Raw genomic sequence first — 26,036 nt, 5'->3', positions numbered from 1 at the left:
ATTAAGCTTGGCGACTAGCAAGAATTTCAATATAATGTAGATATCTGGATTTAACATTCTTACTAGTCAAAATTACTTTATAGATATCTAAAATACATGCATGCAAATACACTTCTTCTTAGCCCCACCTTAAGTGTTATTTAACCAATCCTTCCTTGGAAACTGTTGTAGTCTGACATTTTGTAGAATAATTGTATAATAAGGTCCTACATTTTGTGTCATTCAAACTGCTTTATACAGAAGCAATTTAAAAGAATGCAAATAAAAACTTTAATGATTCATACGTAAAAGTAGCATAAGGTATGCAGAGGGTTTTGTTAAATTAAATAATGTTAAATTGGAGATGTGTGCTGTGAATTGAATTGTGTTTGCCTTTTATTCCAAATGAACACAAGATGAGCATCTGTATAGATATCATGTCTAGTGCAACATTTTGATTCATTTTTTAATCATTTGAATGCACTGGCGCTCATCACTGAACACCACTATCATTGATCTCTTACTATAATATAATACAATATACAATAATCCCACCTTGTGTGTAATTACCTAAAGACATGACTAAACCTGCATCAACAAAGAACACAATACTGTATACATAACAAAACGTACTAATAAATACCATCAATCCCAGTTAAACTTTTATTAACTTGTAATCTTCACCTATTTACCCGGTCTGCCATATAAGCATTATTCTTGTCCGTAACGTGTTATTTGTACTTTTTAACGTTTTGGTATATAATTTCAATGTTTGCTGTTCTTTGTCTTTATTGAACATTACACTTTGATTGATCCTTTTTATAACATGAGTGCAATTAAAATTACAGCTCAATGCGTACATACATGCAAGACACCTTTTACCACATGAATGCATCCATATAATATTTAATAATCCCTAAAGTACTTTACGTTCTTTTCTCTACTTGACAAGTTACAAACGCTGTCTACTGTTGTAAGTGGTTATATCTGGGGATAAGGAGGGGCTCTGGCATAGATAAGTTTCCCTTATTTTAGTGAGACGAAAGGGTCTCTAATACTTCCAACTGGAGAAAGCGTAACAGCTAACAAAACCAATTGACATCCATATATCAAAACTAGCCTGTGTTCTCCTTCGCTGTGTTCCGATGAAGCCAAGGTGACAGCATAAGCCATTGTACTTTTTTGTCTAAAGCTTGCACCGGCTTCCCTTCTACTGGCTTTGGGTCTGGTGTGGGGACGGAGCTGAGTAAATGAAGTCTCGCGGCACACAACAGCAGATTGAGGAGCAAGGACAATTCAGATATATTAAAATATAATTGCGAGTAGTCGAAACTGAATTAGAGATATCTTTAAATACTTTTGCGTATGTGTGACACATTATTTTAGATATCTATGACGTCATTACAGATATCACAATACAGTTTTGAATAGTCAAAACATATTTACAGATATTTCAAATCAGATTTCTTACTAGCACAAGTATAATTGCAGATATCTCTAATTATCAATTTGACTAGTCAAATTATAATAATGACTCGTCGAAATACAATTGAAACTATCTACAATATATTTCATGGATAGTCAGACCAAAGGTTTATATGCTTAAAACATTTTCTGTACTGTAAGATGTCTGCGGAAGGTTTGGAAAACGTCTGTTTTTTATATCTGATAAATGTCGTTGAGACATCTATAATACATCTTGCAGACATATTGCAGATGTGCAAACAATTAAAAAATACGTCTTGTAGATGTAAATGCACACATCATATAGACATCTCTGAGATGTATGTGTGCTATCAAGGACATTCTCTTATGAGTAGTCGAAGCCCGAATCCCTCCTCCTGCATTAAATCTGTGACTGCGACTAAATTGATTGTTTTGACATTTTATTTGAACAGAAATGATGTGGGTCTAGCGGGACACAACACTCCGTTTATTGTAACCAGAAGGGCTGTTCGAGTCTGACTTGTTTGTGTATTTGTGGGTCAGTGGAAGGGAGAAACATATCAGATGTCTTCCAAGCTTTAGCAACCGTTTTAAATGTTAGCCTTTCTTAACCGTAAACCAATGTGTTTATTATTCTTCAAATGACGTTTTCAGGGCCAACTAGCTGGATCATTTTTTCGAGCAACGTTCAGAAAATTGAAAAAGTAAACGGACGTTAAAAACAACTACGCATTCCTCGCTGTGTGTATGGAACATACGCTGGTCTTAATTGAAATGATTTCAGCTGCAATGAAAGTTATGAATGTTCAATCAAGAGCAGATCTTTTACAGAAAAAACAGATTCGACACGTATTTAATGTTTCTCAATATTTACATTCCGACCGCGATTTAAGCGACTGTTTACGTGAATACAAGCCAAGACGGGCGTTTTGTGCAAACGTGTTTTCAGGCGCGCCCAGAAATCACACCGTTGATTCAGTAAAACAACTGGATTAAGGTCTTTCTCACGGTGTGTTGATTTATTCAAGCATGTCCTACTATAGATTCTCACGTTCACCCATGTTTCTTTGTCACAGACATGCGTAACTCAATATTTACTGTGATTTTACTCCTGCAAAGTTTTGGGTCTCTTACTCAATGTTTTTTTTCATATATTAGAAAAATAGTAACTCATCACAATTCATCAAAACTCATCAAACACAAGTGTTACATTGGAAATTTTGTTGTGACCAAAAAAATCAGTGTAGAATTTGGGGAGAATTGGCAGAAATGTGTTGTTTCATCTAGCCCTGAAATGACTCTTTTGACCTCTTATTTGCTTTTTCTTCATTATTCAGTCGAAGTCTTTCAATTCCAAAACATATAATATAATATTTTCTCCACATAATCAATATCAGATCTACGACTTAAGATCATGAGAAACTTCAGTCAATGGGAAGTTTCAGTCAAGTGACCCTACATTTTAGACTGGTAGTGTTATATCATGGTATCACCTTCCCAAAACGTCATTCCTTAAGTGGAGTGTTTCCTGGGTGTTTAGTTTAGGGATGTTAACAATCAATGGACATGATTTATTCGATTTAATAGAAGTGTTTTACTTGTCAATTAATCGAATGCCATCAGTAATAAGGCAAGCAGATGACAGAAATCAGCATATTTGCCTAAGTGGTATTACATGGTAAGAATGTTTTGACAGGTAGGGTAAAATATACTGTACAATACGACAGTATTTGCTCATTATGTCATATTAGGGCTGTCAACCAATGATATAAAAGTTTGTGTTTACATAATATATGTCTGTGCACTGTGCATATACATTTTGTATTCATAAACGCATACAAGTACACATACGTGTATTTAGGAAATATTAACATGTTTTATTATTAAGTACCAATCATTTAAATTATATATAATTGTTCTTTTAAGTTGTATATTTTATATATTTTTCTTAAATATACACGTGTATGTATGTGTGTTTATAAATAAAAAAATGAATGCGCACAGTACACATAAAAATTTTATTCTGATGGGATTAATCGTGATTAATTGTTTGACAGCACCATGTCATGGAAAAATAACTGCTCGTAATAACATTCGTCTACAGGAAATGTTAGTGTGAAAAGGACAATAAAAACGTAAATATGGGTAACATGCTATTTCATGCATCCTGAACATGCTGGCTTCTCGTATTTAACATTGTCAATTTATTAAAAGACGAGTTTGACATATGACGTATTATTTCTGTGCTTGAAACACTCCCCCAGCACTCCAAATTGTTTCTGAAAGTTTTTTTTTTAGTTCTGTACCCCCTCCCCTGCCTCCAGCAGCTCGCCTTTTTCCGCAATTAATTGTACAGATTTATCTCTATTTTTTTTAAATGTGATCAAACTAAATACTCTTAGAAGATACAATTTATGCAATACTACTGTATAGGTACTCCTATAAACAAACTATGTGTGTTACCCGATCTTTAATAACAGGACCAGTTAATAGGTACCCACAAACATATTAACATCAAAGTTAGAGAAAATGTCTGTGGGAGTATAGACGCTGCTTTTACGGTTTGGCACAACATCAAAACCGACAGATGTTTAAAAACGTGTTCTACATCATTTAATGGCAAGCATGATGAATACCTTCCTGTCACAGATATCAATCTAAAATAAAATCCAGGAACATTTACAAACACATGTGGAATCACATGACAGCCACAACAAAGGTCTACAAGTACTTCTTAAGGACGTTAGAACCTATTGCGTGTGTAACTTTTCACAAAAACAAATGACAGAATAAATCATATGTCTTAATCTCCCAGAATTTCAACAAAATTCCTAGAAGATGTTCTTAGGAATGTTACGGCAATGTTCTCCTGTAATTTGACATTTGACCCCTCGCGTTTAACCCCCTGCCCTCCCACCAGGCATGTTCTTTGTCCACAGCTTGATGTGATGTGTGACAGCTCTGGAATGCAGAAATCTGTATGTCTTAGATGTCTTATTGATGGATGGCACACACTTTATGAGTATCTGTACTTTACTTGAGTATTATTTTTTCTGAGTACTTTAACAAATATCATACTTTTTACTCCACTACATTTATTAAAATGGTTTCTTTGCAGCGGGTTTTCCTGTGTCAGGACCTTTTACTGTTGCCAAGTATTTCAGTTTTTCTAAGCTTGTGGTTTTCCGGCAAGCTTAGAATGGCCATTTGGCAGATTTTTTTTATGCAAATCTGGCAACTCTTGGATCTTCCCCGCTAAACTAATGTAAACGTAGGGGCTGCTACACCGTTGATAGCGCTCTAAAAAGGCAAATAGAACAATAAAAGAAAAAGGCACATGTTAAAGTGTGGTGAAATCACACTTTGTCATGAAAATGATCGGCATAACGGCTAAATGGTCAATAAGCATCACATACACCTTAAGCTACGCGTGCGTGTTGACTTCTGATCTGATGCTATATCATTTCAAGCGATTTGGAAAATGAACGATGTTTTTACTGAAGTAACTATAGTTGAAGTATTCCTGTTGAAATAAAAACAATAGTAACCTGCCCAAAATACAACAGAAAAGGAAATGGATTTAATGGTTATAATGCGAATTGTTCTATGGATACTTGTTGTCTACTTGTATGTGATGCATTCTATTGGTGGGATGGTAAATCCTATTGGAATAAACCCCAAATCACACTACAAAGTGGAATTTAATTTAAAAATCTCATTCTAATAAAACATTCATTGTTTTTTTTCAGCAGGGATGGTATTTGGTTATAATAGAAGGAATAAAAACTACTATGGAAAGTCAATGGGGGCAAATTTTGAAGTGAACTAATACAACTGATACTGTGACCTACTCTGTGTAATCAGGAGGTTGATTCAGAGGCATAAAGTATACAACAATAAAAGAATGCACAACTGACATAAAGGAAATTTACTTTTAATACTTGAGTACTTTTAAAAGCACAAACTTCTGTACTTTTCCTTAAGTAAGAATCTGAGTTTACAACTTTTACTTGTATTGGAGTAATATTTGATCAGGAGTATCTGTACTTTCACTCAAGTAAGGAGGTTGTGTAGTTCGTCCACATGGTATATATGGTATTAAGATCTTTTGTGAATTATTTGATCAAGTTGTCACTATTTACACGCCATTTCTGAGCACGCAAGAGGCAAAGTTTGAACCCAAAAAATGTTCACGTTACAGCTTTATTTGGCACAGACCTCTTGGCGATTAGACGTGACCCGGGTTAATGTGATGATTGTGTTAAAAATTCATATTTTTTCTGGACAATTCACCAGGTGTCAGATGTTGGACCTGCTGTGACCCCACAGTCTTCCATTGTCTTCTTTGATAGAGGTGGATGTTGCTCAATAGAGTTGGCGTGTAAATAAAGTTTTTAAAAAACATGTGCGTTGATAGATGGAGTAGAAACAATGACCAAGAGGAAATTTCCCTAGCAGGCTTTAAGCACAACAACTCAATCTAAAACTGAAAATAAAAATGTCTATTGGTCAAACAAACATCAAAACGAAGAATGAAAGCACCTTGGTGTGGATAGATGGAGTCGTATTGATGTGCTGCTATGTTTCAGTTTGATGAGGGATACTACAGGGAATGTTTTTTTGTCAGGGTTCGTGCTGGGTTTCTAAAGTACAGAACGCAAGTCCCAGATAGGTTTTGTTTGCTTCATACTCTTTGTTTTCTGTCTTTGGCCTGCAGGAACGGACTGGGACCATCTAAAGAGGGCGAGGCGCAGTACTCCGTTGTGCACTGTACTGGATACATCAAGGCCTGGCCACCAGCGGGTACAAACACACTCATAACACACACTGCCTTGTTTTTCTGTTCAGAACCCCACTAAAACTTACAGATGAAAAGAACACAAAAATCACAGCGAAACTTGGGCAACTAACTTAAAGCAGCAGCTAACGCTACTAGTGTTTATTTGTAAGGAGACAGTAGCTTCTAAAGAAAGTAGACAGTTTTTTAAATAAAGAAACTACTGGTATACAGAAGTGTAGTGTGATTGAGGCTGTCACCATCTGATTTAACAATATTATCACAGTAATAATAAATAGTATCTGGTGTAAAGCTACAATTCTAGGAATGAAATTCATCTTTAATTTAGTTTGTTTTCACATTTGGGGACAGTGAATCGTACATGAGTGTGAAAATGTTAATGTGCACCAGCTATGATGCTGAAGTGTCAACCAAATACTGACACAAATTTATTCATGAAAGTATCATATGTGTATTATAAACGCAATGTCAATAATCAGTTATTAATATCACAGTGATTGTGAATATACATATATTGTGACACCACAAAGCATGATTAAACTGTTACACGTCACATCTTTTATCGCTTGTGTAGCTACACATGCAACGTCACCGTTCAAACACACGGTAGATGTACAAATATTATAGTATAATTTACATTACGCATTTGGAGATACAAAACTTAATATAATAGAAATTAATTGACATAATTTAGAATACAGTTATGTATTTTAATGTTTTTATCTAAATATATTCATATATTTTTTTGAGGGCTGTCAATGTTAAAGCGTTTTTTTCAGATTAACATGTTAAAAATATTTAACGCCTATAACGCAACATTCGTTTTTTTCAGTCACCGTTGTCTAGCGTTACATAAGCACGCTCTTATTCATATAAAGGCCTTTAAACTATTTGAAATGGTTGTATTGACATGTCTGTATAGATTGACAGCTTCTGGCTGTGGAACACGGCTCAACGCGACAGCGGTCCCGTGTGGTGTTCACATGGGCTAAAGGCTGCGTCAGAATCTGTCAGACAGCGCACCAGTATTAAGAGTTCTTTCGTGCTTGAATGAACACAAACATACAAGATTATGTCAGAAAGCACTTTTTGTCTTGTATTTTCACAAGCACAGTCTTCAACGATTTAAGTAAAGTCTTAAATGAATGCAAAGAGTAGTGTTAATAGAAAGCGCATTAGACCTGCTTAGAGCGGCATCTCTTAAAGGGGCCATATTCTTAAACATGCTGCTGTGACTCCTGTCACTAATGTGAATCAAAGAACAAAAGAAAATAAAAAATCAATGTGATTTTGTAGATTAATGAGAATTCTTCTGTATTTCATGTATTTAGTAGTAAAGACTATAAAGTGTTTGAGAACTTTATTTACTTTCTTTATATTTCCTAACCGTTAGACAGTTATTATAATGGATTTGAGAAGTAGAAAAAAATAATATATTTAATAAACACATCAGTTGCATAGCCAACAATATTAGAATGTTGTCTTTCATTCATTAAATGAGGCTGTTAAAGAAATGTGTTGATACGACATTAATTTGGGCTAAAATGTGAAATTATTAGAATGTAAAAGTATATTTAAAAAGATAAAAGCTGTGTGTGATTAGTTAGTTCATTTTTTTATCGATAGACCGCACTAAAATTAACATGTTAAAAAAAATATTATTTGTTTAATTTCACTATACATGTGTGATTAATCGCAATTAATCATTAATCGCAGTTAATCGTACAAACGGGTGCGATTAATCGCAATTAAAAATGTTACTCTGTTGGCAGCCCTAATTTTTTTCGTGGTGTCAAACATCTATTTTACACACATTCATTTATAAATAAATTACTTTTTTAGTTTTATTAATTGTATTATCTGTAGATTTCTATTTGAAAATCCTTAGTTTTTCTGCGAGATCATCGTTTTGCTGTAAGATTCTGCTGTCGATCTCTGGCTTGTAGGGCTGATATGTAATTTTTCACATGACCAGTTTAACTGTAATTTAACAACATTCAATTATGAATAGCGTGTAGCATGACACGCGATGTCTTCAAAGGTGCTTATCTAACACTGAAGCAAGCTCGATATCTGAAATGACATGGGGTGGTATGCAATCTGCTGTACATATGCTTCATAAAATAATTTACACTTGTGTGTATGTAATCGCATTGAACCATCATAACTCTGGAATTCTGCGTAAAATTTTGTTGGAATACTTCCGTATGTAGAGGTGTCTGAAGTTCTGGATGATTCCCATATGACAAAGGCACGCAAGATACCCCCACCTCCCCACTTTTGTACAACAGCATGTGGAGAGAGAGCGCACCAATATACCAAAAAGCCAAAACTTGAACTTTTTGCCTTTTGTCGATGCTGGAGGTCTTCCAGGCATTATACAAATGAACATCCCACATTTTTGCCTTGTGTGCATTTCAAAATCAATCACACATGCTCGACATCCTGTCGTTTCGGAAGATCGGAGTAATTAAGCTAAAAATAACGTCAAAATCTGCCAGTCAGCTATTATGATGTCACATTGGAATGTCGCAGTCCAAACAAATACGTCGCATTCCGTTTTCATCGCATTAAATGCTAATCATTGCATTAATGGTAAGGAATCACGCTCGGCCCGCACCAGATGGCTCTGCTACGCATAGCGTTGAAAAACAAATACAACATAACTCTGCCTTTATGTGCTCTTTATTGCTATGATATGCGACCAAATTATTCCTGTCTGGATGTTTAATGTCTGTTTGGCAAATTAGAGGCAGTAAATTCGTTCACAACCTCAGTGCATCTGTCCATAGCGCACAGCGCGTTTAAGGAACTGAATATATTAGAGAGTGTGTCACCTGTCTGTATTACAAAGCGTGTAGCTGGTTTATTTGGATAGGATCAAGTCATTAGTTTAGCAAAACACTAAATCTCCACAAGAGTTCAGAGACTGTGGTATAAATTGATTGTAATGAATTTTTTTTTGTTACACAATAGTTTAAAGGCAACAGCCTTTTTGTGTTGATTGTTTTCCTGTTGTTCCCGGTTTCAGAATAACATACAGTTACTTGAAGTAATATGTATATTATTTATTAATTTTTGAGCATATATTTACCTGTATGTGTTGTTAAAGATATAAATTCACAAAACAGTTGTTGTAGTTGTAATAAATGGTATTTTATAAGAATTTATTAGTATTTTAGTAAAACATTGTTAAAATGAAAATAATATGAAAATGAAATAAAAAGTAATTCATTTGGGAGGAATACAAACAAATGGTTTGCCAGAAACGCGAAAACTAGGTAAACAACAGCTGATCAAATGAAGAATTAGATTCCAAAACGCAATAAACGTCATAAAAAAAGAGTTTCCGCCAAAATCAGTATTGTATTAGGTTGGTATTTAAACATCACTTCATAATTTTACGCAAAATGAGATATCCGCCATGTTATTAGGTCATGTTTTCATGTATGCAGACCAATACCATTTAAGAGAAAGAGAGAAGGTTAGTTTTTTTCATTTGTCAAGTATTCACAGAAGAGATGGGTTTTAAGTAGTTATCTGAGTGTTGTGAGAGATTTGGTTGACCGGACAGAGTTAGGAAGAATGTTTCACCATGAATGAGAATGAGCGGGAGAGCGATTTACTGCTCTTATCGGAAGGCAATACAAGCCGCCGCTGGTTTGCTGAACGCAGGGATCTTGATGGGGTGTAGGAGTGCAGGAGAGTGTGGAAGTAAGCCGGTGCAGATCCAGTGATGGTCCTGTAGGCAAGCATTAGTGACTTGAGTCTGATATGGGCTTCGACCGGTAGCCAGTGGAGAGAGATGAAAAGGGGTGTCACATGAGCCCTTTTGGGCTGTTGGAAGACGGAGTGTGCTGCTTTCTGGACCAGCTGGAGTGGTTTGATAGACTTTGCAGGAAGATCAGCAAGGAGAGCATTGCAGTAGTCCAACCTTGAGATTACCAGGGCCTGCACAAGGAGTTCTGCCACATGCTCAGTGAGATAGGGTCTGATCTTTCTAATGTTGAATATGGTATATCGGCATGATCGCGTTGTCTTTGCATTGTGATCAATGAAGGACAGCTGTCCATCAAATATGACTCTGAGGTTCATGGCTGTGTTTTGGAAGGAGTGATTGTGGTATTGACAAAATTGTGGTATTTTAACAAGCATTAAAGGGCCACAAATCCAGGTATTTTCTACAATAGAAAAATAGTCAGTGGTATCTCCAGAATGTCTCTGTAAAGTTTCAGCTCAAAATACACCACATCTCAGTATAATATGTTGAACATTACCATTTGTGGCAGCAATGGAAACACGCCGTTTTTGTTTGTGTCTCTTTAAATGCAAATGAGCTTCTGCTCCCCTCCCCGTATGCAAAATATGACGTAGAGAGCTAAAACATTAAAGCGATCAAGACAAGCAATATAGCGGAAAGCGCAATAACGTCTGTTTAAGCCTTCCCCAACCAAAACCATACACTAACTGCAATGAAAATCACCTTAATGCCTTGCTCATGAATACAAATTAAATGAATAAAAGATTACACTCAAAACAATCATTAAAAACCGATAAGAAATATACGTTATAGGTTCTGGGATTCTGTACTCTTTCCCAAAGGTGTGTTACAGCGCCACCTGCTGTACAACAGTACAAACACAGATTGCCGTAATAACTCATCTTTGGCAGGGAACCGTTTTTTTAAATGAGGATGAGTTTTTTTAACTCATCAATGGCGGTGAAAGAGTTAAAAGAATTGCTTTTTTTATTTTCCGAAAAAGCAAAAGGTTAAGACAATCATTAATTTTTTTTTGAACATTACCGTTTTGTATTGAAGATACTTCTTTTGCAGTCATTATTTATGTTTTACTCATTCACAAAGTTTTGTTTTGTTCTTTTAAAAAAAATTACACGCACATTACCAATAGCCACATTTTTTCCTATGTAGAGGGTGGAAAAATCTGACACAGCGTTACCAGGAAGAACTTTTCGCAAGTGTTTAGTCGACCGTAATGAGGTCACTGGCCAAGAAAACAGAGTATCAACGAGAAATCATTAATCTTTTGACAAAGAAATTAAACGTTTCATGTTTAAACAAACTGTGGACAGGAATCGCTTTCCACCCCGGACTACATCTGCCGAACGTTTATTCCCTTTTTACAAGACAACACAACATCCAGGACCAATAAACGCTGTGCTACTGCTTTTAGACGACTGAAAGATTGAATTATACACTAACAAACTCCTGATGAGACAAAACATCAACAGATGCTTTTAGTAGAACTGTTAAAAACAAAAGATGTTGATAGGAAGAACAGATCTGTGTGTCCTGTTGACACGAGTGTCTCATTACTAACAGTAGGCACAGATAAACACTTTAGTCATCAGGGTCTGACTGGACTCAGTGGACGTGTGACCTCTTCTGATCACCAGATGTTGGTAGTTCTTGTCTGTGATAGATTGTTTGTTCAGATTGGCCGTAATGAATGTTTTGTCCGTTTTGTGTTTTTTTTCCAGGCATGACCATTCCGGATGAAGACACGGAAGCAGGTCAAACAAGCAAATACTGCTTGGTTGCGATTGGAAGACTACAGGTATGTGTCAACCAGGGATGTGTAGAACAACAAGTGATGAAAATTCAGTAGTCTTTTAAATGATTTCGATAACAATCCTTAAAACAGTGTTGAAGACCATAGCAACCGAATAGAACTTCACTTAAAACAACTTTGGGCTGTGCAACTGCACAGTAACGCACTAGCATTCTCATAGCAATCTGCTGTTAACCATGCAGAACATATTAGAAACTGGATAGCAATGCCTTAGCATCCACTGTAGCATTCTCGAGTGCTATAAACCACACAAAACGCTTAGCAACTGCATATCAACACCCTAGCATCTTCATGTGCTATAAACCACACAAACCCCTTAGAAGCTACATAGCAATGCCCTATAATCCACTGTAGCATCCTTATGTGCTACACACAAAACAGCTTAGCAGCGGCATAGCAACACACTAGTATCCTAATGTGCTGTAAACCATGGAAAACACCCTAGAAACTGCATAAAAACACACTAGAATCCTCCTGTACTGTAAACAACACAAAACACCTTAGCAACTGCATAGCAACAACCTTGCATCCACCCTAGCATCTTTATGTGCTGTAAACAACACAAAACACCATGGCAACTGCATAGCAACACCCTAGAATCCCCATGTGCTGTAAAAACACATAAAACACCTTAGCAACTACAAAGCAACACCCTAGAATCCTCATCTGCTGTAAACAACACAAAACACCTTAGCAACTGCATAGCAACACCCTTGCATCCACCTTAGCATCTTCATGTGCTGTAAACAACACAAAACACCTTAGCAACTGCATAGCAACACCCTTGCATCCACCCTAGCATCTTTATGTGCTGTAAACAACACAAAACACCATGGCAACTGCATAGCAACACCCTAGAATCCCCATGTGCTGTAAAAACACACAAAACACCTTAGCAACTACAAGCAACACCCTAGAATCCTCATGTACTGTTAACAACACAAAACACCTTAGCAACTGCATAGCAACACCCTTGCATCCACCTTAGCATCTTCATGTGCTGTAAACAACACAAAACACCATAGCAACTGCATAGCAACACCCTAAAATCCTCATCTGCTGTAAAAACACACAAAACACCTAAGCAACTACAAAGCAACACCCTAGAACCCTCATCTGCTGTAAACAACACAAAACACCTTAGCAACTGCATAGCAACACCCTAGAATCCTCATCTGCTGTAAACAACACAAAACACCTTAGCAACTGCATAGCAACACCCTAGAATCCTCATCTGCTGTACACAACACAAAACACCTTAGCAACTGCATAGCAACACCCTTGCATCCACCTTAGCATCTTCATGTGCTGTAAACAACACAAAACACCTTAGCAACTGCATAGCATCCACCCTAGCATCCTCATGTGTTGTAACATTTGCTGTACATTTAAAAAAATTGTAAGTCAGCAAATTTATTTATTTGAATAATTTTCACGTGCATATACATCATATCCCTCTGAGTTAAATCTAGGAACCATGAAGCGTTAATCTTTGATTTATCACAGTTGTCTGGAGTTTCACATATTTATATTGCTTTTCATATATTAATTCAGACACATTTACTAAACCCTTCAGAAAACAACCATGTCGGCTCTGTAAACAAATGATGAACTCATTGTTACGCTCTGGGTCTCTGCAGATAAACATTACTTGTTGTTGACATCTTTTGGTGGTCTTTAATAAATATCAGTAAAACTTTTCCTGTCAAAGTAGCACTTATTAAAAGCAAATCTTTTTGGGATATCGTACTGAAACTTTAAAATGTTGATCAGCATTTTTTTATTTGTACAGTATATGTTTGCAGTAATATTTTTTTTTGCAGTCATGTTAGTGATTAAAATACATTAATTCCTGAGATATGCATCACTTTGTTTATTGCATTTAATATTGCCCATCAATAGATCATTTGTCATGAAAATATTTAGTCTTTAAAATAAAGATTTTTTCTCTGCGTCTCATCTCTAGGTGACCAGTTCTCCTGTTTCCATGGATATGAATGGCGTCTCCGTGCCGACTGAATTCCTCTCTCGCCACAATTCAGATGGCATCATCACCTTTGTTGATCCTCGTTGCATCAACGTGATAGGCTATCAGCCTCAGGTTGGTCATTTTCTATTGGAAGAATAGTCCACTCAGATATGATAATGGTATCATTATTCATCACAAAAGACATTTATACAATATCTGGCTGAGATACGACCGTTTAAAACTCAGGAATCTGAGAGTGCAGAAAAATCTAAATATTGAGAAAATTGCCCTTGAAGTTGTTAATCAGGGGCGATGTGGCAGGCCATCCACTCACAAAAAAAGTTTTTATATATTTAAGGGTAAGAAATTTATCAAATATCTTCACTGAACATGATCTTTACTTAATTTCAAAATGATTTTGGGCATAAAAGAAAAATCTATAATTTTGACCCGTACAAATGTATTTTTGTCTTTTGCAAAATGTTCCCGTGCTACGTAAGACTGGTTTTGTGATCCAGTGTCACAAATAAGAAGGCATTTCTCAGCTTTAAAATTTTAAGATTTCCCAATTATTCATCTTGACCCTGGAGCTGCCGTTGCTGATGCACACAATGTTTGACAAGCATTAAGCATTAAAACATCAAACATTAATACGTCTGTTAATTTAACGGGGTTTACGCAGGATCTTCTTGGCAAAGACATTCTGGAGTTCTGTCATCTAGAGGACCAGAGTCACCTGAGAGAAAGCTTCCAACAGGTACCGCATTTACATTCATGCATGTGACATATATCCATTATATTATTGAAATTCAAGCAATATTTTGTAAGTATGTGTCAGTGTATATATATCTATAAAAAATTTTTTAAACTAAATATAATTTGGATATTTCTAGATCGCACAATGTTTATACTTTAGTGGTTATCATGAGGTTAAATGGACAGCCAAAACCAAATGCCCCGGTGATATCACGAGTCTCCTAGAGTGTACTCACATCTTCCAAGATGCCAAATCTTTCATTAAAAGTCAGAGACCTCCGTTTGGGCTCATTCAAAATGAGTAAATGTCACTTTAACCTACATTTTCACTTTCATGCACTGATGATACAATATCTCAGTCTCTGCTAACATTTAAATGATCTCATCTCTAACTCGGCTGCTATTGCAAGTTTCCATTCCAAGACTTTCATTTTTTACTTCAGTGCATAAAACATAAAATTTATTTCTGGGTCAAAAGGACTGAAAAATGATGGAGCAGGTCACAGATAATCTGAGCTAACATGACCACATTTATTTGTATAACCTTACGTGTTTCTCTTATAATTCACCAAAAAGACCAAGTTGAAATTTAAAGTTGCTATCTTAACTTTTGCCTCTCTATCGCCATCTCTGTTTGAATTATAAAAGTGCAGGTTACTTATCTTTAAGTCAAACATCAAACTGACACTTCTTGTAAAATCGTACCTACTAACAAATCATAATTGAAAAAGCTTAACGTCACAAATCAGATACATGCCCAAATACAGATTTTTTTTAAAAAAAATGATGGATTGCAAATTTTAAATAGATGTAAATTCAACTGACTGTTGTTGTGTGACAATACACAACCCTTTTTTACTCTACATATCCCTCAATTCTTTGCTTTCTACGCTCCAGTCGGCAGCTAGTGACCGTTGTTTTGTTAGTGATTCATCACGCGTGTCTCGTATCGGTTAAATGATTTTGCTCGACCGCTGCTGAGAGGAACTGATGTTTCTCCACGAGCGCGTGCGGTGAAGGGGGTTGACTGCTCTTCTGTTACCTCCACATAAAGCATTTACCTCACTTCCTTTCGCTGTCGCGTTCTACTGTCACGTTCTATCTCTCTGCCAATGAAACCTCAACCTCTTTTGACACCTTCTCCATGTTTTTCTTTCTCTTCCTTCATCTCTTTGTCTTTTGGTCATACAGATCTTTTACTCTCTCTCTCTCTCTCATCCTATTATTTGTTCTTTTCGGCTTCGCCCTTTCTCTCCAACCTCCTGTCTGGAAGCGTAGACATCATCTGTATTCTCTTATCATCCTGATATTCAAACACATTTATGTGTGGGGGGATATTTTAACCCCAATGGCTCATTGTTTTTTTACGTGCCCGGCTTTTTTAAAGAGCTCAAATCTCCGGCAGGGTTTCTGGAGAAGGCCAAGGTTGAGCGGACAGCCAAGACACAAACACATTCGTCAAAATATTCCAGTGTGTCTCGCCGTAGGTCTGTTGACCGCTGATAAAGACGCGACTGGCTGATGTCCAGAAAGGCCTCTGATCTTCTAAACCTGAGACCACCCACAAGGGGGTACAAAAACATTTGCCACCTTCCCTGAGCACAAACACCTGTTTCTCAAACATCTCTTTGTCTTATCAGGTACTCGTGAAACCGAGTGGAACGAAAACAAAACAGTTTTAGCACGGGGAAACAGTAAAGACTGGAGATGGTATGTTTCTCTTGGCCGGCGGTTTACGTAGATGTCAGAGGACAGACCCGGGCTAAGCATTTGATATTGAGGTCTGCAGGATTTTTTCTTGACAGAGAGTCCCTGTTGCCAGACGATTGATAGAATGAAAGATGTAGTGAGCTTTGAATATAGGATTCACATCTCACAATTCCTTGGCTGAATGTTGAGCACGTTTCTGGATGATTTATCAGTAGCCTACTTTGAATGTAATTCCAAAAATTGTCTTTGTGATCTGTCATCAGAATCAAATAAATTATGCCGCCCTCAATTCCGCTCATGCCACTTTCAGACTATACAATATCTTTGTTCGATATGATAGTCTCTGTGTTAGATTATGAGGTTTTGACTCACTATTATCATTAATGTTGTTGACAAATTATTGCTGTCAACATAAAATATATCAGACTACACGTTGACTACATATTGATTCACAACCAGTCATTGAGTCCTGCACCTGATGTCATAGAGAAAGCAGAATTACCAATTTACTTCTGGAAAAAGAACATAAACAAACAATGGCGGTCTTGTTGTCAGAAAATCCCACAAAGCTAATGGTCAACATGACTGGAAAAATATGAAGAATATAAGAAATAAAGCGATTGATTCTTGCACGTTATTACTGTTTATTAAACATCATGAGCGCCTACCAGGGCCGTGTCTGGGGGGGATAGAAGGACCAGATTTGTCTTTGGCCCCTCCAAAACACACCGGAACTTCCCACTACATTAATGGTCTGTGCCAAAATCGGGCTGATCAAGGCCGATCAAATCCTGATGAATTTAGGTGTATCAAACATCTTGTTTTACGTCAGATTAAGTAAAAGTGGCTTCAAGTTTGTGTCAAACTCGTTTGATTTGTGTTGACATTTTCCTGATGGAGCATTGAACTCTATCAAGCGAGCAGTCAAAGTGAACATTTGAGTTGTGTGAGAGCGCGTTTGGCATATCTGTGAAGTCTTAAGAGGTCAAAATGGCCTGTGGTGGTGTTCAAGACTTAAAAAATCTTTGTCTTGCTCTACTAAACTCTTTTTCTCTCACAAGATCTTTGCAATAATATAATATCCAATTTAAACACCGTATATACACTTTAAAGGTCAACTAAAGAAATGTATGTTTTCTTTATTCCTGCCGGCTGTTCTCTGTGTTTAAAGGAGCTGTTTTAAGAAACTTCAAAGGTGCAGCATGTCATTTTGTGGAGGATCTACTGACAGAAATGCAATATGATATACATAACTATGTCTTCAGAGGTGTTTAAATGCTTTACATAATGAAGCATTATGTTTTTATTATCTTAGAATGAGCTATTTCTACATACACCGCGGGTCCCCTTACATGGTATTCATCATGTTGTTTCTACAGTAGCCCTAAATGGTCAAACTGCTCTACAGAGCACGTTTCATAAATACATTATCTCCTTCGGCAAACTGTGTCCTGTGTCAGCCACTGTAGTGCTTGGAATGTGAGGGGTTGGAGTGAGCCGTTGGTTGCAATTCTCAACCTCAACACTAGATGTCGCTAAATTCACTCCACCTTTAAGTTTTGGTTCAGGGTATTCCATAATGATGCCCAGGGGTACAAATAATAAATATATATGAAAAACATAAACATGAGAAGTATGGTACAAAATGGAGAAAGTTATTTGACAGGATTATTTGGGGAAAAAAGGCAAAAAGAATATTGGTTTTATTCTAAAAATGCATAAAAAAAACTGAACAAGGAATAAATCAAACATTAAGTAGAGTTTGATCATTTATTAATATTTTGTTGATTGTCTCTTGTTTTTGACTACAACAGTCTCTTTTCTGACTCTTGATTTAAGAATCTTTGCTCATGTGTTGTAGGTTGGCAATTGGAACAACATAAGGAGAACAAAAAGTAGTAAAAACACAGTTAAACTTGTCTCATATAACCTATCACAGTCTACAAAGTTTTTTGTAAAGGATAGAAAGAGTAGAAAAGAAATGAACTTGCAGTAGTGGGAAATGTGGAACAGATCCAGAGAAGGTACCGGAAAGTGATTTTTAACCTTTTTGGGATAGCACTACAAGACGTTCATTTGCATAGCATAGGGATCTGGCAGATACAGTAAGTCTGCATTAGCGAGTGAAGATAAGGGGGTGCCAAGCCAGTGGTGGTCTTGTAGGCCAAGAGCAGAGCCTTGAATTTGATCCAAATGACTTTAGGGAGCCAATGGAACTTAATGAAGGTTTACTGAAGACCGCTCTTGCCGCTGCATTCTAGATCATTTGTAGAGGTTTTGTTGTGCAAGCTGGGAGTCCGTCCAGTAGCGCATTGCAGTAGTCCAGTCTGGACAGGACAAGAGCCAGGACTAGGACTTGCGTAGATTCTCGTATAGGAAAGGTCTAATTTTCCTCATTAAGAGAACGTGAAGCCGACGTGACGCCTGTTGCATGTTGCAATGGTGCCGCAATCTTGGGAGGATAATACTCCGCTGCTATTATTGTTTTGGTTTGTACCATTACTTGTTTTGTTTGATATATGGGGAAATCGAAAGTGAAAGAACCATGGGCTTTTCCTTAACGACTCTGCGTAATACTATTGCAGTTTTTAACACAACAACACTGAACTACCAAAGTTGTCATTTCCTAATCAAACAAGAAAAACACTGCATTGAACACACTAGCAGCCATACTCCCAAGATGGCGCAACATCCAACATGTCGTGACGTCGATTAACAAGCTCTATTGTAGAGGATTAATCTACAGGACCAAGTGGTGCCGGCAATATGATCCGTGAAGTTTAGCTGATCCTCGATTACCACTCCCAGGTTTTCGGCCTTTCTGGAAGGTGTGATGGTCGATGAGCCCGGTTGAATGGAGAGGTTGTCATGAGTCTTTGGGTCGCCCGGGATTGCAAGAAGTTCTGTTATTGCAAGGTTCAGCTACAGGTGATCATCCTTCAACCAGATCGAAATGTCACGCGGACATGCTGAGATGCGTGCAGAAACAGTTGGAGCATCGGGCTGAAATGACAGGTGGAGTCGTGTATCATGCGCATTGCAGTGATGGGAAAAGTTGTATTTTTATTGTAAAACAATTATGGCACAGTTGATGTTTGGTTTAATTTGTTATTTTTTGTCAGCTTAGCAAACAATTTTAGCATATCTGTCTTCCCTCCTTCGAGTAGATAGAACTTGGTCATCTATGACTGAAATAGCTACCCGGAGGCAATGCAAATATGGCCGCTGAATGCGTCTTTCCTAAAGGGAATCAAATAAAGACAAATGTTAGTAAATTTGCTTGTTCGTCTTTTAAAGCCACGTTGACGAATGCCACTCTTACGAATGTAGATTTTCGTGATGTGAACTGTTGTTTTGTTTTCTCGTTTTGTTTAGGTAGTGAAGCTGAAAGGACAGGTTCTGTCGGTCATGTACCGCTTCCGCATGAAGAACCGAGAATGGATGCTCATCAGAACCAGCAGCTTCACCTTCCAGAACCCGTATTCAGACGAGATCGAGTACATAATCTGCACCAACACCAACGTCAAGTAAGTCGAGGATCCATGTGTCGTCTGTTTTGTGCTCGTGTTGTTGCGTTTCATCTCTCCACTCCTCTCCTCTAAACCAAACCTTGCGTCTTTTCTCCATCGCCATGAACTCCACATACATCACAGCGCTGTGGTCTGAACGCTGATAAATATTTCCCGCATCTCATAACAGCACAAAGTCATCAGTACGCTCGGTGACTGATGGTCTTGGATATTTGGTGTAATTAGCAGCAGTCGGGCACATCCACGACCGAGTCGCCCCGGGATGATAAGTCAGCCTTTTGTTTACGTGGCCTCAGAGATGAAATCGATGTCATTTATTCTCCTTCTGTTTAACACCTCTGAAATGAGGGAGAATATTTGCCCGTGGTGGTGGAAGAACGAATCGGCTTGATTTATGCGCACGTATTTCTTATGCATTTTAAAAGCGCCTCTTATTTACTCCCGAACCCCTCGGGAGTCGCTTTGGATGTTTGTCGCTCAATATGTGGGCTTGTCGAAATAGTTGGTAAATGTGATTTAAGCCCGGTGGGGTTCTCCCCTTAAGGTACATTCAGTTATCATAATCTAACCTGTCAACTCGCTATAGCTCTGAGCTGCCTCAATTTCTACATAGACAGCTACCTACTAAGGGGTCTACTTAAACTACTTTGAGCTCATAAGTGATTCATTTGAATGATCGTACATGACCCACACGATGAGTGGTCATCATGAAAAGCGTATTAGAGAGTCTACTCAGTTTTTCCAAATGGATTTGGACGGGAGGTGATATTTTTAACATAACTATGATAAGCAGAACGAATATATAGCGCATTCAACAAAAAGTATTTGTAATAAGGCAAATACAGAGTTTTTAGTTGTGCTGGTTATAACTTACAGTAGTTCAATAATACATTTAAAGACATTTTATTACTTGGCTTTCTGGAATACTTGATTCTTATTGGTCAGTCATGACATTCCAAGATCTGTTATTCTTTTTGACCGGTGAAGTTTGATACTAAAATGTCAAATTACTTAATTATTACGTCCAATTTCTAACATAAATGAGATTATATCTCTCAAGTGGTGCAATTATTTCAAATGATCCTCTTATCTAGTTTAACCTTATATGTCATATCAAGTTATGTGTGATGGAGGGGTTAAAAAATGTATACAGCGTTGTAGTCATGTCTCACCTCATGTGACTTTGTACAGGTAAAAAAAATCACACATGAACACACTTCATATTTTATTTTTGGGCTATGCCTGAATATTTAAGACAGAAGGTGTGCGTGTGTGTGTGTGTGTGTGTGTGTGTGTGTGTGTGTGAGCCTGTGTGCGACAATACACACCTGAGCGGTTGTGTGTGTGCGCTCGTCTTTTGGGAGACTGTAAATATATGGAAGAGATTCATCAAACCTGTCACAAGCTTTCCCAAACCCCCCAAACTACATCACACACATATATCACAGGTGTTTTTTTCTCACGGAGGCAGGTGAGACAGTGCTCAATACATAAATGAATATAAAGTATGAGAAAATAATTCATAGAACTTTACTTTAGTAAACTGTAGTAAAATTTCTATATTGTATGGTATTTTTCATCTTACCCTAGTAAATATGTACTCTATTTAAGATAACTTATCAATTAATCAGTACTACAAAATACTTTAGTATACATGATCACTGTAATATAAAACTGTTTATTATGGTTTGCTATAGTAAATACTAGAGGTGCACTGATTGACCGGTCAGAATCCGGAATCGGCCGGTTTTCACATGATCGGCCATAACCGGCCGGTCAGTCTCACGTCTTGCCGATTCGAAGCCGATCGTATGTTGCCAGCGACGTGGGCAATAATGTCAAATATGCAAGTAAACGTCCTTTCAAGACAGCTTTCTTTCACGGCTCATTTACGCCTGTGACTGCGTGATTCCACCGAACTGCACAAGTCTCCGCGCGCGCACACACATCATGTAGTGCACAGACAATTTTTGACTGTCCAGTAGTTCACCTTCATTGCTCCGTCTACTTCGGGTATGTACTACATGCTAACTGTGATGCTAAACTCTGACACATGCTAAACTCATGTTGAAGTCGTTCACTATGGGTAAAACAAATGTAAATTCCATTCAACCAGATTAATTGTCTTATGTTAAAACTATGGTCATTTCACTGAGGTAAACTGACATTCAACACGACTTGGAAAAAAATCCAAACTATAAAAAAAGAATAAATCAACCAATATGTGTGATATATATCTGATTGAGTTCTTTACTAACACAAAAAGGCAAATACATATTTAGAGTACAATTCACTCATAAGTTTTTTACTTTTTATTGAAGTGGCAGCTAATATCAACCCACTTCTTTTACTACTACAGACCCAAGATAAAGAAAAGTTATTTAACATTTCAAAAAAATAAATAAAGCAATGAAAGTTTCATAAACAAGTATTTTTTATTGTTATCTTAGACTTTTGTGAGAGTAGAAAAATGAAAAAAGGTTGTGATTAAGTTTAGTTATATTTTATTATTTAAACTTATTTTCAGTCACAGAGTTCTTCAATTTAAGAGTTATTTGGGCAAGAGAAAGTTCTGTAGTTTAATGCAGGTTGTAGAACTGTATTTAGGGAAATTGTAATGTTCAATAATTTATGTAATGATAATAAAAAATATGAAAAATGTGTATTGAAGAAAAGTTAATGTTTTTTATATACTGTCAATTATAGTTTGTGGGTGCATCTCTAGTAAATACTAAAGTATTACTCACATGGGATTTCATTTACAAAATTTTACTAACGCATTGTCTGAAAACTCATCCCAGGATGAAAGAAGCTCCAAAAATGTGTCGCATTTTAAAAGTAGGTACATAAAAACAAAGCTTTCTTACATTTGTTGTCTTTTTCTTATATTGACTGAGTTTATGGGTAAATATTAAGCGCAGAAGGGATCGGTGAGATAAATATTCATGTGCAGTAGGGCCGAGGTGAGACAGGAGACTGGCAAACTGCCCACAGATAGAGAATAATACTGTGGGAGAGACAGAGGGCATGAAGAAGACATCGCGGGTGGAGAGAGACGCTGATAAACAGTCGCCCGTCAGACAGACAGCGTGCTCACTAATCAGATAGAGTGAAGACGGCGAGAAAAGAGAGGAACGTTTAGTGTTACAGCACTGCTATTTTATTGTTTGGTATAGCGACAAAAACATCAGTTCGGTTTAGAGACGCATTCTTTTTGGCATCGTCCTTAACCCACCAATGCCATTTTTGCTTTGCTCTATTTCCTCTCCAGCCCTTAATATTTTCTTAATAAATGACTATGAGTTTAACACTTTGTAGCATCAACCCCCGTTTCCAGTTAGGCATCCAGACTCTTGTTATGTCTCTTTGGCAGCTGGGAAAGACCTGTGGCCGTATGTCTGCTGCCAAAAGATCTGGGCTTGTTATTAGTGGAAAGTTTTGGGGTCACACCCTCTATGACCCTCATGAATTGGCCCAGTTTTGAATGTACATCGTAATATTTTGTTTTTTTAGCCCTGGATTTGCTTCTTGCTGTAAAAAAAATATAATTTAGCATTTTTTTTTCATTACGATTTTTTCCATGTATAATGTAAAAATAATAGTTTTAAGGACTTGGACTGTTTTTTTCTGCTTTTTCCATGTATTTTTGAAATACGGTAAAAACGTCAAATTATAGAAAAAGACTGCAATTTTTTTAGAGACACTTTTAAAAGGTAATTTTTTACGTCAGAAACAGTTATTTTTCAGTTTTTTTACTGGCGCCCCTACTCCCGGAAAATGACCGTTTCTTTAGGATTTTTTACAGTGTATTATTGAAATACCGTTAAAACACACCAAATTACAGAAAGACTACAAAAACATGGAATCTTACGTGAAAATCTGTAATTGTCCTTTTTTTGGCTGGCGTCCCAGAAGCCGGAAATGTTCATTTTTTTACACATTTTTTTTGTGCATTATTTAAAAACTGTAAAAAAAGCATGTAGTTTTACCATAGACTGTATAAAACATGGATGTAGTGTCTGACATCACCCGTAGGTTTGTAAAGAGCAATTTTGAAGCCTAAAGTGGACAGAGCCGGACGACACCATCTTGGCATCACCTCTCTCTCGCTTAATCGAAAATGGGAATAAAGGCGGCACGTGGGCTGGAGCTGAGGTGCCTGGTTTGTGAAACCACATGTTAATTAATTAATTAATTGCAGTTTCAGTCACTTCCATGTTGGTTTCAAAAGAGAGACGGGAAGGTTGCCGCTCAAATTTTACTGCCAAAAAATAAAAAAAATGACAGTGTATTTTTGAAATACATATAACAGAAAGAATGTAAATCTACAAGAACACATTAAAAATTTTATTTTAAGTCAACTGTTATCTTTTGCTTATTTACTTGCGCCCAGCTGCCTGAAAAATACTTTTTTTTTGTACTTATGCTGTCCCAATTGCTTCCATTGCTTACCCCGCCTGTAAGTCGCTTTGGATAAAAACGTCTGCTAAATGACTGAATGTAAATGTAAATGTAAAACACGAAGTTCCTCAGAACTAACAGGACAAGTGATTGTGAAACAAAAGTTTGTGTATTTTCTATCAGGCGCCAGACAGACTTATAGATCACACCGCAGTCAAAACTATTGGATGAGCTGGATGAAGAGATGGATTGTGTTCGAAGATGCTGCACTTATTCCACCCAACACGAGCTTATTAGACTTTCATTCGTTTGGTGTGATACTGTTATATGAGCTATAAGATAGCTGTGGTGTTGTCTAATGGCATGCACTTGCAATCTCAGTATTTATAGGTATTATTATATGGGTATTACGATCTCAGTATACTGTACAGGTTTTATTGCGTTCAACGTTGTTTGCTTGCCAACATTCTTCAAAATATCTTATTTTGTGTTGTGCAGAAGAAATTCATACAGGTTTAAAATATCACCAGGGATTTTTTGTGAACCATCCTTTTAATGAACACTTGGATATTAGCGGTAGAGTGATGCTGAGCTTTGAGGGAGGAATTTTGTCCTCTGAAAGTAATATCAGTTTGTGTCAGGCTGATATCTTTCTCGTCTGCCTTTCTTTGTCCGTGCCTGTCTCTCTCATCACCATGTGTGGTCCAGTTTCAGCACCATTCACTACTCCCCTGTTACTGTGACAACCATAAGTAATCTTGCATCCTGTGAGACTCCTCCCATTCGGAGAACTGTGGCAGCCCCCTGTGAGCAGAAAACAGATCGTGATTTTCCATCTCGAGATTAAAGCGCCGTTGCGTTTCTCATATGTGGAGAGTTAATTGTGAAGAGAGGCTGGGGGAGTTTGGCTTTCTGTGGAAACTTGGATGCCTGGATGTTTTTGTGATTTTTGCCATTTTTATATCAATTTTTTCCCTTAGGTTCTTTCTTAAGTTCAAGCGTAGTTCAGTGTTTTGGGTTCGATCCATCTCATTCCAATGCCGGTCCAGTTGGCCTAATGCGATTCCAGACTGAGCGTGCATTTGAAACCGCTAATGTTTGGGTATTTTCATGGGCCATTTCCAACCCCCTCTTGACATAATAGGGTTCTTAAGCATAATACGTTTCCTTTCGATAAGTAAAAGCCCCTTACTTCATTTTCAGGTGAATTTGAAGCTCCATAACCAATCACAGTGATATTGAAACTAAACAAAGACATCTTATATTAAGGGCTCAGCTTTTCAATGGGAAATTTCCCAACTGCTCAGAAGCAGTCAAGGACTCGAGATCTATTTTCCTTGAAGGCATGGACACTCTGAAGTCATTCCAAAACTTATTAGGTGCTTACATAAGCATCGGTTTAAGACATCGTTTGGAAACGTCAAAGGTGGGCAACAATGCGATGCTTTTGTTTGAATACACAAGCGCCGCAAAATATTTCACGAAAAAGAGAACTCTACGTTTGAATTTACTAACGTTGTGAATACAAGAGGATAATTATTCTCTTTTCTACTTGCTAAATTTAGAAGACTTTTGAAAAAAATCATAAGCCATTCATAGTCGATCCCTGAAAAGACTTTTCAGTTAACATGTTCGTTTTTTGCTTCTGAAGGCAGATATTTATGAAGACAATTGATTGGATAGTCAACCATAACAGACATCATTTACATAAAGAAGTCTTAGTGTAGGTATGGTTGCATATAAAATCATTAAAGAAAGAGATAATCCGATATATCGGCTAATAATCGGTTATCGGTCGATAAAAGCAGTTTTTCACACTTTCGGCTATCGGCTGATGGTTTAAAAACAGCTGATGA

The 26,036-nt window shown here is 37.1% G+C and overlaps 1 protein-coding gene across 3 annotated transcripts in view; it reads left to right on the top strand.

Moving 5' to 3' along the window:
- Positions 1 to 26,036, top strand: part of arnt2 (aryl-hydrocarbon receptor nuclear translocator 2) — a 64,804-nt gene that overhangs the window by 25,876 nt on the left and 12,892 nt on the right. For all 3 annotated transcript variants that reach the window (XM_056744783.1, XM_056744782.1, XM_056744781.1), the window contains 5 exons: positions 6,143 to 6,228; positions 11,723 to 11,799; positions 13,781 to 13,915; positions 14,466 to 14,540; positions 19,625 to 19,776. In XM_056744783.1, the coding sequence (XP_056600761.1) occupies positions 6,143 to 6,228; positions 11,723 to 11,799; positions 13,781 to 13,915; positions 14,466 to 14,540; positions 19,625 to 19,776 (525 nt within the window). The remainder of the gene's footprint in view (positions 1 to 6,142; positions 6,229 to 11,722; positions 11,800 to 13,780; positions 13,916 to 14,465; positions 14,541 to 19,624; positions 19,777 to 26,036) is intronic.

The sequence above is a fragment of the Triplophysa dalaica genome, chromosome 1, assembly GCF_015846415.1.
Source record: "Triplophysa dalaica isolate WHDGS20190420 chromosome 1, ASM1584641v1, whole genome shotgun sequence".
In the NCBI taxonomy this organism is placed as follows: Eukaryota; Metazoa; Chordata; class Actinopteri; order Cypriniformes; family Nemacheilidae; genus Triplophysa; species Triplophysa dalaica.
The sequence above is the reverse complement of the archived record's forward strand: the minus strand, read 5'-3'. Positions and strand labels throughout refer to the sequence as shown.